The sequence below is a fragment of the Convolutriloba macropyga genome, chromosome 5 (genome assembly GCF_964194025.1).
Source record: "Convolutriloba macropyga chromosome 5, txConMacr16.3, whole genome shotgun sequence".
Lineage (NCBI taxonomy): Eukaryota > Metazoa > Xenacoelomorpha > Acoela > Convolutidae > Convolutriloba > Convolutriloba macropyga.
In genome coordinates this window covers 22,040,955-22,054,185 of record NC_134472.1, presented here as the reverse complement: position 1 = coordinate 22,054,185, position 13,231 = coordinate 22,040,955, and the positions used below count along the sequence as shown (strand labels likewise).

Below are 13,231 nucleotides of genomic sequence, written 5' to 3'. Positions count from 1 at the left end.
CCAATTTTATAAGCATTTAGGAAACAATCTGATTTCAATAACACTACGGTAAGTAACATTGTAACAATTACGCCATGATGTCAACGCGGTATTGAAATTTACAAAATCGCCTTTGAAACTAACCCCCATTTTCCCGTCCCAAATTTTTGAAACCAACTTAGTTTCAGAGCAACAAGAGTCAAACACGTACCCAATATACATTGCCCTTCAAATAACTTATAATACGAATTCAGGCGATGACGCAGTTTTCTTGATTTGAATATTCCAAACCTGATGCTATTGATTGATATGTGCCTGCTCCATGGCTGAGTGGCGATTCTGTTGAGCCAGACTGTGGCTGTTGCATTGCACTTGAAATTACCCCAGGTGGTGCGCCTGATGAACCCGGGCCAACCATCCCGGAGGGCGAGGAAGCATTCGAACTGGTTCCTGTTAGCATTCTTCGCTTCTGCTCATCAGTGAATTGCTGGAACTTCTGTTGGAGTTGAACCAGCCTCATCTTAAATTACTTGGGTTGATGCAACCTTTACATAGTTGCTACAATGACATTGAAAGCCTATTTTCATAAAAGTTCATACTCCTATATTTCCGACACCACAAGAACCTTTATTAAAATCTTCATAGATTCAGCTACAGAAGTTCTTCATAGGAATAAAGTTTCATTGAGTAATAAAACTATTTGGACTGTAGGGGTAATTTCCTTCGATAAAATTTATTTTTACCGATTTTTGTCCGATTTTTTAATTTGTTTTTGTAAGATAATAATTATTGGCGACATCGAAACTAATCCTGGCCCACTTCCTAAATCTTTTCACTTCTCGATAATGAAGCAAAGCAAGAAAAACTTGAATTTCATCTATTTAAATGCGCATAACTTTGTTAATAAACAAAAGACTTGTCTTTGAAAAGAATTTGTCTTCGAAAAGACTCAAATGTTGCACAGAGAACACCATTATAGGAATTGAAGAAACCCGGCTAGGATGGGACAACGATGCTATACTATGGTCCTTTGATAGTGATAAATATCAAGCTTTAAAATGCGACAGGGTAAAAGATGAAAGAAAAATGGGCGGGGGCGTTCCATTGTTAGTTCCCAAAAACAAAAACAAGGTGCAAATTTCCAAAAAGGAATAATGTAGTTGAAAATGTGTGGATCAAATTCGGTCGTAGAAAATCTAGCTATTTAGCAGGAAAACACTTGTACATTTATGTTATAATCATAAAAAAGCCACAACAGTTCTCTTCTAAAAGAATTAGCCATTCAAGTAGACACGCCAGTAGCAAAAACGACTGGCATCATAGGGATGGGGGAGAACATTAACTATTTGAATCCAGCAGAAAAAACGAATATTGGTACAATTCTTAAACGGTATAGCCTAATAGTAGCAAAAAGATTAGAGCCAACGAGAATAGGCAAGAAAAAAATAGCAGTCTAACCTACATGATATCAAATGAGAAACAATCTCACTACCACAAACTATTTCAATTCTCATGTGTAATCTAGCAATCTATACAATTATCTACCTACCAACTATCTAACAGAGTAATTAACATAAAAAAGTATACATTCGGGAAACAGAATATGAAAAATAACTCCGACGAGAATAATTTCTTTGATGACATACATTTTTGATGAGCAGAAAATGGAACATCGATAATGACACGTGTAGTAGTAACATCTCAATTAAAATGTTTTGACGAGATAATTACACGCAGCAAGGCTATCGCAGACCGTCGTAAATTAAGATTCTCGAATTTAGAAGACTACTTCGAAACTAGCGAAACCTACATCCCGATTACAAAATAATATGCATAAGAAATTCAAGTTTCGGTTTGTTACCACGAAGAAAGTTATATGCGCAAATAAACAATTAAATATCCGAAAGCAATGTCTTAGTCATCCATTCCTAACTGGGCCATGAACTCCGTAGCTCTTAAAGTGGCGGATGTCGACCATTATTTTGAACTAATTTGTATGCCCGAATGAGTTCCCATGAGAACAAAACAAAACACATGCCACTCCCATTTTAAAAAAAACTAACCTCTTACCGGAAACCTATTGAACCATTTCGATCACTGGAGCTCTACCAAAAGCTCAGGAGAGACTGATGAGGATCAAATAATTGGCCACCTTCATACAAACCAAATTATTTATCGCACTCAATTCGGTTTCTGGGCAAAGCATTCAAATTGACGCCCTAGCAGACTGCAAACAACAATTTCGATATTTGATGGACATCAATCTATTTGAGCACCGCATTTTTAGATTTCTACAAGATCTTCGATTCAATAAGTTATGAAAATTTAATCGCAAAGCTGAAATTTGTATTATTCAGTGAACGCTCCCGCCTATTTAAATTGAATTTCCTCAATGCTCGGCTACAGAAAACAAACTAAAGTAGAAAAACAATCCGTCTGGATCAAATCCTGTAATTGAGTTCCACCAAGGTACCAATTTAGGTCCTTCCCCTTTTAAAAAATATTTTAATGATAAAAAACGATAAAAAACTGTTCACCAGTACACTACACAGAAGAATTCTGTGTTTTGCGCTAGTACCAGCCCAGCAGACGCAAATAGATTACTTCAAAATTCTTTAACGCATATCTGGCTATAATGAACAACACCCACTTACGCTTGATGAAGCAAAAACAGAGTACATAGTTTACTGCAAAAAGCATCTAATAAAAAACTAAAGAGGCAGTTTTGCAAGTATTGGACTTCATAAAATCAGCGCCAAACGTTCAGTCAAGTACCTTGGAGTTTATCCAGACCAACTTGTATCTTATAAAGAAGATACCAAAATCATTACTAGAAAAATGGCCTGTGGCATTAAACTATGCATTCAATTAGAACTCCTGTTCACAAAAAAACAAGCTGCTTTACTCAATGATCTAGTTATCAGTCATATGCAATACTGTGCAGTTCTATTGAACGGAATTTTGAAAAAAACTACTAGGACTCTGGAAAACAACTTAGCTGGGCAGTTAAGGCCACATTCTGTTGACAAAAATACAATCATTCAACAGATCTTAATACTACGTATAACATCCTTCAAATCAGACTCCTCCTAGAAAACAACTATTAACTATTTTCTTTTTGTGAGCAATAGGTTACCAGCCTTATATAAACAGCCATTCCACTGTGAAACTACAGATGAATCAGAGGAGCCAAACTTACTTTTGTAACCTTAACTATTATGGTAACCGTACTTTTGGATCGCCTAAAATGTGAACTTCCAATAACTACGCGTTATTGATTTATGTAGTTATTGGGCACGTTCAATGTGTAATTTAATAGTCATCATATGTATGGCTATCAACTTGAAGTCAGTTGATTGTTGCAAGAAGAAATTTATTGTTCTAAACGTTATTTTCAGAGTTAAGTTAATTGTTCAATTGGATGCATGGGCCGGCGATCGTCTTTCTTTGTGTCTTTAGGCTCTTATAAAAGACAATTGGAGGTAAGACAATACATTTTATTCAAGTAGAATATGCGGGGTGATAATTCCCTTTACAATATCCAACAATTACAGAGAGAAAAAACAAACAAGAGGGGGTTTTCTCAAAAAAAGAGGTATTCTGATGGCGTTGGGCTGCGTTCTCGTCAAAATTGCTGTCTTTATATGTAGTAATATATCGTCAACTAAAAATAAAGAAAAGTTCTTAAGTTCTGTTTCTTTCTCCATCAATAGGAATTGTTATCGTCATACTTACGTTAACCTATTTTATCTGCTTTTCCAACTTGAGTTTTGAATAATCAATAATATGTGGTAACATACAAAAACTATAAAAACTCATTACTTGAAGATAGTATCTTTAATCGCGGATGCAAAGTTTGGAATCCAAACCAAAGATGAGATTTGAAGACAAAAACAAAACATTTAGCAATGAAAAATTACATCAAAGCAAATATAATTTTTAAAAGATTTGGTCTGAATTGCTTTCAAAAAGAATCCCACGGTCGCCATGTAATATAATGTGCCCTGCACATGTTCGTTGCATCTTAGTTGACAAAATATTCATATTTTGTGTAATAAATATCGACACATAGTATCTTACATTGTTTTTGTTGGTCGTATTAATATGATTGTTAAAGACACTACCAAATTCTGAATTCAGTGTTTTTTAATAAAAACAATTACGACGCACTTTTGATTTATTTTTCGTTTGCGACCAAAGTTCGTAAAGAGCGATTTATTCACGTATAAATAAAGTAACTCTAACTCAAATCACAGAAACGCGTGCAAGAGTATTTTAGACCAAAGCGTTTAAGCAAAAAAAAACGGTTATTATGCGCCATTCTCCCAAAAAACAATTTTCGAAGTCGCACTGCACTTTTCACTGAACTAAGCGCATAATCGAAATAATTTTGTTCATACAATTTAACTCACTTTCGCTTTTAGGTGAAAACGCAGTCTGAACAGATAAGAAACCAAGAGAAGGAGGCCAATAATAGCCTCAGCTATCGCTTTGTGGCTATTACTCAATCTGCTGATAATAATTTTTGTAAGTAACCAATACTTTGGTCGGAAAAAACAATAAATTCAATCATGGATACTCTCGATTTTCTTCAACAAACACCTCACTAAAGCAGTATAAACCTATTCTCTTCACCTGCTGACTGTTTGACAAAATGCCAGTCTTGCTCAGATGATTTTCCAAACTGCGCATCAGTTCCATTTCTTCCGGAGGAAACTGGATCATAGCTCCAGCATTTACATCACCCTGACCATCATCACATGTGGCTTGCGGCAGCCGTTGTCTTTTACCTCCCACCCCACCTGATGCAGCTCCCGCAGATGTGACATCCGATGGCACTATCAATCCTGGTCCTGCACCCGGTGGTCCAGAGATATCCATCATCGCACTCTCGTTTCCCCGTTTTGAATTCTTAACCTACAAAAACAAAGCCGACTGAAGTCAGAATTGCTGGCGTGGAATCGATTTTCTTGTAGCCAGAATGTGGGCGCACTTTCAACTTAACTTAAAGTAGTAAACAGTCGCCAAATCAGTTCAGCTACCTAATATTGCGAATGAGCCAGCAATTTATCACGAGTGTGAAAAAACGTCATTTGAAAATTCAAATATGTCAAGCACGCGAAGAAAACATTCCAGATAAAAACAGCCAAGCAAAAATTGAACGTAAGACACAGAAGTACAGTAACTGCTTCAAGCGACATTAGAGATCAATTAAAAATTGTTTTGAAAACATTCAGCATTTCATAGAAGAGAACTTAAACGATTCACTTTCTTGATTATGATCCTATCATACTTTTAAAAGAGAAAGCTGATTTGATAAATTCGTATCAGATATTTTTCGGAAATTCATCATAAAAAAAACAAAATCCGGTTTCAAAAAAAATAAATTAGTGGAGATAATTTATTCCGAAACCACCCAGTTCGGGAGGGAGAAAAAAATTTGCTGAAGCATACCCTACGTCTGGAAGTAAGCTCGGCAGGAATAGGCAAGTTCCAGGCTTCGTCAATGGAGTGCAGCTGTCTCTTTTGATTGCCCATTTGGGGATTGGCACCCCCTTGCATCATCGTAGCGCCTGGCTGCTGCTGGGCTTTGAAGTTGGGCGAGTTCCCATTCAGCTTAGTTTTTTGTTGCTGCGATGCCGCCATCACTTCTGCTTTCAAAGCCTCAAGTCGCGATTTGAGCGCTTCTCCTAGTTCTAAACCAAATGAAGATTGACTTCAGTACCGCCCTGGCAAATAAAAATACCAGACTTCCAGAGCTATGTTGCCAAAATAGTGTAGCCAGAGATAACTGGATTGAGAAAGTTACATTCATTCTGAATAATTCTGGTTTTGGCATCCTGTTTACAACATGGGAACAATGGATATGAATTTTACTTCTTTGAAACATAACCGACCAACGTCGGAAGAATTACCGACCAACGTCGGAAGAATTACTCTCGAACTACCAGTGGAGCTCGAATCTATTGCAGCCTGCTTCAATCAGGGAAGAGGAGCAGGAGGGAGGGAGGGAAGAGGGCGGGGATGAGGGAGACTAAGAGTCTCCCCTCCAAGGGTCTCCAAGTCTCCCCTCCAGGAGACTAAGAAGTTGAAAAAAAGACAGGTTTACAATTTCGTCAATTTCGTTCGGGAGCAATTAAAAATGAAGTTTCTCGTTGCCTAAGTTCTGTCAGATAATTGGAAACTATTGCAATTCTTAGCTCATCAACAGCGTCAATAATTCTCAGGAAACTATCAGCAAGGTCGGTGAATATTTGCAACTACATACAACAATACATTTAAAGAGTAGTAAAAATTATTAGCTCTACACACTGCACTTCTTTTTTTCTAAAACCCAAAACAGCGTGAAGTAATCAAAGTAATCTGCACTGAAACGTATCGTCTATCAGAAACTCGCCCTTGTTTTTGGATGCCGCGTTGTGATAACAGATGTAGGCGTCTCTAGGCTGTGACTCTGCCTCGTAGAGGATGCCGAGATTGAGCCAGGCGGCAGTGTGGGCCTCCTCCAGCTGCACTGCACAGATGAAGGCTTGCAGAGCATCCGAGGGCTGCCCCTGCTGCTGGTAGAGCACTCTAAAACAACACAGACCCAATTTTACTTTAATATACAGAACCTAACGGAGGAAGCTCCTGTGTGCAGTTGAAGCGCCATTTCTATCATCAATTAAATAATAGTTGGATATCTACTTTTTCATGAAGGAAATGATTAGTGTACCGTAAAGAGTGCCGCAGAAGGTCTACAGTAGTTACTGAGTCATAAAAGAAGTTGTATAAATGTTTTAGACCTCCTACCCAAATTTCGAAGCATCTGAACAAAACCGTGGTGAAAGCTCTGAACAAGATATTGTTCAGAGCTTTCACCACAAAGAACTGATCGCTTAACCTATGTCTTAAAAGAGTGAGCTTGCAATCAATTAAGAAAAAACCTGCGTGTTTTAAGAATTATAAAGTTTTACAAAACCGATATATCACAGTGCTTTGTCAAAAGAAGATACAAGCTTAAGCCAAAAGTTTATTTTGGTGGGCGATCAATCCCAAAATTTCCAACTTCCGAATGAGGTTTCTTGAAATTCTTAAGTGAAAAATTTCAGACAACACGCACGTGTTCATTCGTCAAGCAATTATAAAAAGATCTACTTTACTATTGGTTTCTCAGGTACAAAAATTTGAAAATCTCAACTTAACTCAAACAAGATGTCGAAGTCCCCATAGTCCTGAGTTTACTCACACAAAAAAATTCTATTTTTGGACTCCTCTCGTAGTATATATATTAGGGGACGACTATCATCAGAGTACCATTAAAGATATGTAGTTCTGTTAGAGTACAGATAAACTCACTCTCACAGTTCTGTAACAGTACTCTTCATAGGTTTCGGATCAATTATAGGTTGCGGATATTTATCCTTTCCCAAAATCCCTGTTTCTATAGATATTTGTTTCCAATCTTTTAATCAGCGCTGTGTTGTTGTTAAGGTAGCAAAACTTCAGTTTTTCAACTCAGTTCAAAGTCAGGTTTAATGTGCTCCCAACAGCTCCTGTAGAAGTTCTAGAGTTACAGGTTTATTTTGATCACAAGAAAATTCAATTCTGGATTGACTACCACAACACTATTGTTATCACAAGGGAGAAGTTATCAAACTCACAGGCTGAGCCGAATAATTGCCTAACTTCGAGAGAGTGATAACAGGCGCGTTGTAAAATTTTTAGTGGACCCTAAATGCGATTACAACATTTGCAAAATATGTAGTCCACTTGATTCGAACGCTTTTTTTTCCGCCACTCTGATAAAGCAACAGTGGCGAAAGAAGCAACAGCAAAAAGTCTAATCCAAAAAAGCTTCACCGGTTTCAGATTTTCGTGGTATTGAGCGCTAACAAGATATTTAGCGATAAGTCGTGTAACTTTTGCTATTGCAACGAGACTTGATTAAATGTAATTGACATTCAGTAGTCAATCGGCATGTAATTGTTCCGACCCTACCTTCGTCTGGTGGGGAACTATATGCTCGACTGAATTTCTATAATCGGCATTCACTAGTTGTGTACCAACTAGCCATCACTTATAACATATATGCATCCAAAATGTAATCTCATTAAATAAATTAACACAAATTTAACACAACCAATAACGTCTACCATTTATAAACTACCTTAGGTTAAAAACAAAAACTTAGACAATTACTGCAACTGTCTCCGTTTGCAGATGAATAGCAAAGCAATTAATACTACTAATCTTCATAAATAGTGGTTCTCAAAGCTAGCAAAACGCGTCAATACAGCATTCAATTTCTCATAAGCAAATAATACATTTTCATTTAATCATAGCCTGCAAAATGGTGGAAAATAGCCGCCGTTAACGCACTTGACGCACATCGGGGTTGCAAAAAGAGCCAAAACGTGTTCTAATTAGGTGTGCAGTTTCAGTTATATTCCAAAACTATATTTAAACCAGCTTCTTAACTGGTAGCGATTCATCTTATCACTATTGTCAGCTAGCGATCTCTCTTATGGAATTTGATAACTTAATGCACTATGACATGATGACCGGGCTTTAAAAGTTTACCACGTTTCTTTTTCTTTTGCCCTTTTGACATTGGCCATTTTGACTACTGCGTAATTCAATGCGTGAAAGAATTTAATATCCATTCAACTGAAATGATGAGTGTAAACCAAAAGGTAAACCAAATTTAAGAAATATAACAGGACAAGTCCTGGCAGAATTCAAAGTTTTCTTCGGCCAAACAGAAGCTAGACTTAGAATGGTGAATAAATGGATTGGGGTTAACCACTTGAAGAAAAACTGGCTCCGCAAAAAAACACTAGCCTTTCAAATAGTTGTTACACACTTAAATCACGGATTGGAGTTAATATAAAATTTGAAGTCAATTCATGAAATAAGAGGATATGAAAAACAAATTAACATAACAAATTAAAATCTAGAAAAAGTTAATGTTTTTTAATATAACAAGCGCACATAAAGCCAACGAAAAGTTTTGTATGCAAAAGTTTGTAGATACATAAGTTTGATAAATAAAAACGTGTATAAGTTTGTAGATACAAAAGAAAATCTGCAACAAAACATTAAGAAAAATAGTTTAAAATTTCTCTGCTTTTCCCCGCAATTCTCAACAAAAATATTAAACCAACGAAACTAATCATTTGGTAATTAAACACATAAATAAGAGGCTTAATTATATTTTACACCAACGAAACTAATCATTTGGTTTTTAAATATATATAATTAAGAGACTTCTTTTCAAATCCCAATTAAATAAGTAAAACAACACAATAGGCAAAAAATTGCCAAAATTCGTCCAAAAATCAGATAGATAGAAGCCTAGCAGAAAATAAGCAGAAAGATAGCAAAAAAATTAGCGGAAATATAGCAGAAAATTAGCATAGACCACATGAACAACCAAAAACCTTCAAAGATCCAGCAGAACAAACCGCAATTTAATGAAAAAATAAATATCATAATCAAACCTCTAAACCAAAAAAAATGGCAAAAAAACTTCTTAAAAAGCCGCGTGTTAACAAAAAATAGCTTGCTTAAAACAATTTTTTGCACCTCAATTCTCTGCTCTCTCAATAACAGCGGTATGAACGAAAATCCACTCTTTTCACTCCACTCCTTAATTTCGTTATGCACCCACACCACTCCAAATTTTCACACGTTTCATTTCCTGCTTCAAAATTTACTCAAATAAAAGTGATTGAAAAAAGGACTTCTGCAATATTCCTCTTCGAGTAGTAAAAAGAAAGCACGCCAATACATTTCAAATGCTTTCAATTGTAAAAAAAGGAGAGTGCCTACATAATAGCCGCCGAGAGGCTGGCGGCAGCTATTAAACACCTGTAGTTAAAAACGGAGGCATTCAAGGTATGAATTATCAGAAGGATGTCATCTTGTACACTGATTACAAAATAGACCCCTAAAAGATACAAAAATAAACTATGAAGAAAAAAGTCAAAATTAACCAAAAAATTGAGAAACACGCAAACTTGTGGTCTCAATAATGCATTTGAAGCGCATAGTTAGGCTCTCAAAAATCAATCACAGAGAGTAAACTCGATGCAGCATCGATCAAAAATATTTTTATATTTTAGTATAAAAAACCAAACAAAGCAAAAAAAATCTAGCCAAATGAACAAAAACTGAAAACTTATCTATATGCTCCATTCTCTAAAAAAAACCTTTTCAAAAACAAAAGTCAGGCACTCAACGAGGCAGACCAAAAAATCATCCCTCAGGAAAAATTATTTCAGGCGGCAAATTTACTAATTTTGGCTTTTAGGTCAATAAGTAGTCTTAACAAATAGTAGTTACGGTAAAATGACTTCAAGAAAACCAATGGTCCTCTTCGAGTCGTACAAACCAGGAACAACGCAATATAGCTGCGCACAGATTATAGCTGTTTATGGATATCTCAATCATGAGACAGGATATTCCTTTTTCGGACTGAACCGCAAAACTGCTACACAAGTTTTCTAAGAGTGCATAACAGTAACAGAGTTTTACTCACCCTATGGAGCACCAAGTGTCAGGGCAAGACTCCCTCTTGTCTATAGCCGATCTATAGTACCCGAAAGCTGCTTGAACTTCACCCAAAGACGCGTGACACCTAAAGCAAACAAAACGACTTCACAAATACAAATTTAATCTTTAATTGACTGAGCAAACACGGCCATCATATATCAAAACTTATATGCTGTAGATAGTTCCAACAAATTTATCATTTAAAAATTCCGCGACAGTACGCTCACAACTTCATATTAACCATCAAACTAAATATATCCATTGTCGCTGTAACTTGACTTCTGTCCACAACCCAGAAAAATTCGGGAATATTCTCTCCTTTTTCAGTACTAGAGCACGAGTGTCAAAACTTGCTAATTTTACATCAAATTGTACGAAAGAACAGTTCAAAAATGGTACTAAGAGGAGCGTTCAAATAACAAATCAAATTTTTCTCAAGCGAAAATATGAAAAATAAGCAAGAAAATTGCTCTCAAATAACGTAGCAATCAGGTAAATTTATTAGAAGAAAATAACGAAAAAGACATAACGGTAATCTATATAGTACTTCTTGACCTCAATATAGCGGATCCTGTTTGAGTCCACGATTCTATTACTAACCGTCCAAGATAGTAATAAACCTCTCCGTCCTCTTGATTGCTGGTAAGCGACTGCTGGTAATACTCGACTGCTCTTGCGATTCGAGTGTTCAAATCTGGTCCAAACTCCTCGACTGTTTCGTGCAACCAACCTTTGCAAACAGATTCAAATCACATACTCAATTCTCTTAAAACCTTACAATTAAAAATTTAAATGCTAATTTGAAACATCGATCTACTAACCTAGCTGTTTGAAAATAAGAGCTTTTGTTTTCTGATCGACGCCGTCTAGCAATAGAATATCTTCGTATCCTTTCTTAGCCTCTGCAAAATTTCCCTAAATAAAAAGCCCACCTTAACCGAACCTGCCATTTGTGATCAGATCAATGACCGGTCAAAATATTATCCGCATACCTGCAATTCCTCGGCGTGGCTTTCGTGAAACTTTACTGAAATGTTGACAGGTTATGAGTAACTGTTTAGAAATAAACCTTTTAAGGAAATGAGCCACTTACTTTCCGGGTATGTCAGCAGCAAACTTTCAGTGGGGTCAAACAATGCAGTATTGAAATGCTAAAACCCAAACTCATTTTTATCCGCTTCCAATTGTTCAAGTAAAGCACCACCTCATTTTCAGGATCTATTCCGTTTCGGACCCCCACCGACAATTATATCCCCAAGTTACAAATTATTTGTTATATAACAGGTTACCTTGTTTAAAAACAGCACGAGCGCCAGGTTGTGAAAAAAGTTTAATGTCCATAAAGATCGGGCGGGGTCCGAAAGAATTATACCATAATTCTCTTAATTATTCCTTTATTTTCTTTATCACCTTTTTGCTTGAACTGAAATCTCGTGTATTTTTGAAGAGCAATGCTAGAAACAGGTGAACATCCTTCGTTCTCTCGAAGCTTTGATCGATGTAAAGTATCTGCTGGAAAGCTCGGATGGCCCTAAAAAGTCATTTATAGTAGAATCAGACCCAACAATCTCACACTAGACTACAATAATTGCTTCAATAATTTTTCGAGAGCAATTAAAAACCCTTAAAACTATTTTCATTGGGATAAAATTCCTTCTGAACAAATCTATTGCCCTAGGATTAAATATAACTAGTCAAAACTGAAAAAATGAAAATATTTCCTGTTGTATATCAATTTTATATTTCCTATTAAAAACATGATTGCCAGCTTGGCGGTTCACCAGCTGCTTCGATGTGTTAACATGAATCAGAGGAACCTCAATCTTGTATATTGCATACGATAGCCGCCACTATCAAATAACCTTCAATTAGAATGAGATTGAATGAGTTGAATAACTGACGCCATCTCATTCTAAATGAAAGTTATTTAATTACTCTTTCAATTAAAATAAGCGACTTGTTTTGAGGGCGAAGTGGACATGAGTTACAAAGCAATTAACACCAATAACTAAAAACTCATTCCAATAATATTGAAAAACACCACGCGAAAAACTCAGTCAAAAAAGCTTCACTACAGGAATGAAAGAAAACTGATTCGATAAACCTCACCGGTCTCACCAAAAAGTTGGCGAGGAAAAGTTACCGAAAAAAGACTCCCACTTCGACCAATTCCTCGCAGATTCAGTAGAAATATGTTAACATTTTTCTAAAATCTCGAAAAATTGCTGATCCCAAAAACGAATCCCCATCATTTAAAGGAATTTCTCGGTTCTATTATTGATAAACAGTCGTATCATAAAGACTTGAAAAGACCTCAAAGAGCCAAAAACTGCACAAAAAGTTTCTGATTTCAGCAAACAATTAACTGTCGTCAGATGTAAAAAAAAACAATTGTTTGAGAAAACTATTCTAAAACATATATTTGCTATCAATCGAAAAAAGAAATGAAAACTAAACGCGTCGTGTTCATTGAATAACAGCCAATACTGGCTATAAAGCTCAGCAAACCACCTAAGACTATGCATATAAAACTCTTACCCCTAACAAAGAAAAGAAAAAAAATACCAGCTTAAAAAAACTTTTTGCTCATGATAATGCGGATTAAAAGTTAGCACTAACTTCCAAAGAACTAAAGAGCAGAAAAACCACCAAACCACGCACTTGGTTTCAGTCTCAAATACAGTAAAACCAAGCTAAAGACTAAAATACACAGAAA

The 13,231-nt window shown here is 36.1% G+C and overlaps 1 protein-coding gene across 1 annotated transcript in view; it reads right to left on the bottom strand.

Moving 5' to 3' along the window:
• The window catches only part of LOC142339230 (histone demethylase UTY-like), a 108,791-nt gene that overhangs the window by 67,549 nt on the left and 28,011 nt on the right, over positions 1-13,231 (bottom strand). The window contains exons 4-13 of the mRNA XM_075389086.1: positions 11,926-12,046; positions 11,609-11,666; positions 11,508-11,542; positions 11,337-11,430; positions 11,116-11,245; positions 10,502-10,600; positions 6,377-6,552; positions 5,434-5,675; positions 4,615-4,896; positions 271-499 (exon numbers count right to left, since the gene is read on the bottom strand). Of these exons, the coding sequence (XP_075245201.1) occupies positions 271-499; positions 4,615-4,896; positions 5,434-5,675; positions 6,377-6,552; positions 10,502-10,600; positions 11,116-11,245; positions 11,337-11,430; positions 11,508-11,542; positions 11,609-11,666; positions 11,926-12,046 (1,466 nt within the window). The remainder of the gene's footprint in view (positions 1-270; positions 500-4,614; positions 4,897-5,433; positions 5,676-6,376; positions 6,553-10,501; positions 10,601-11,115; positions 11,246-11,336; positions 11,431-11,507; positions 11,543-11,608; positions 11,667-11,925; positions 12,047-13,231) is intronic.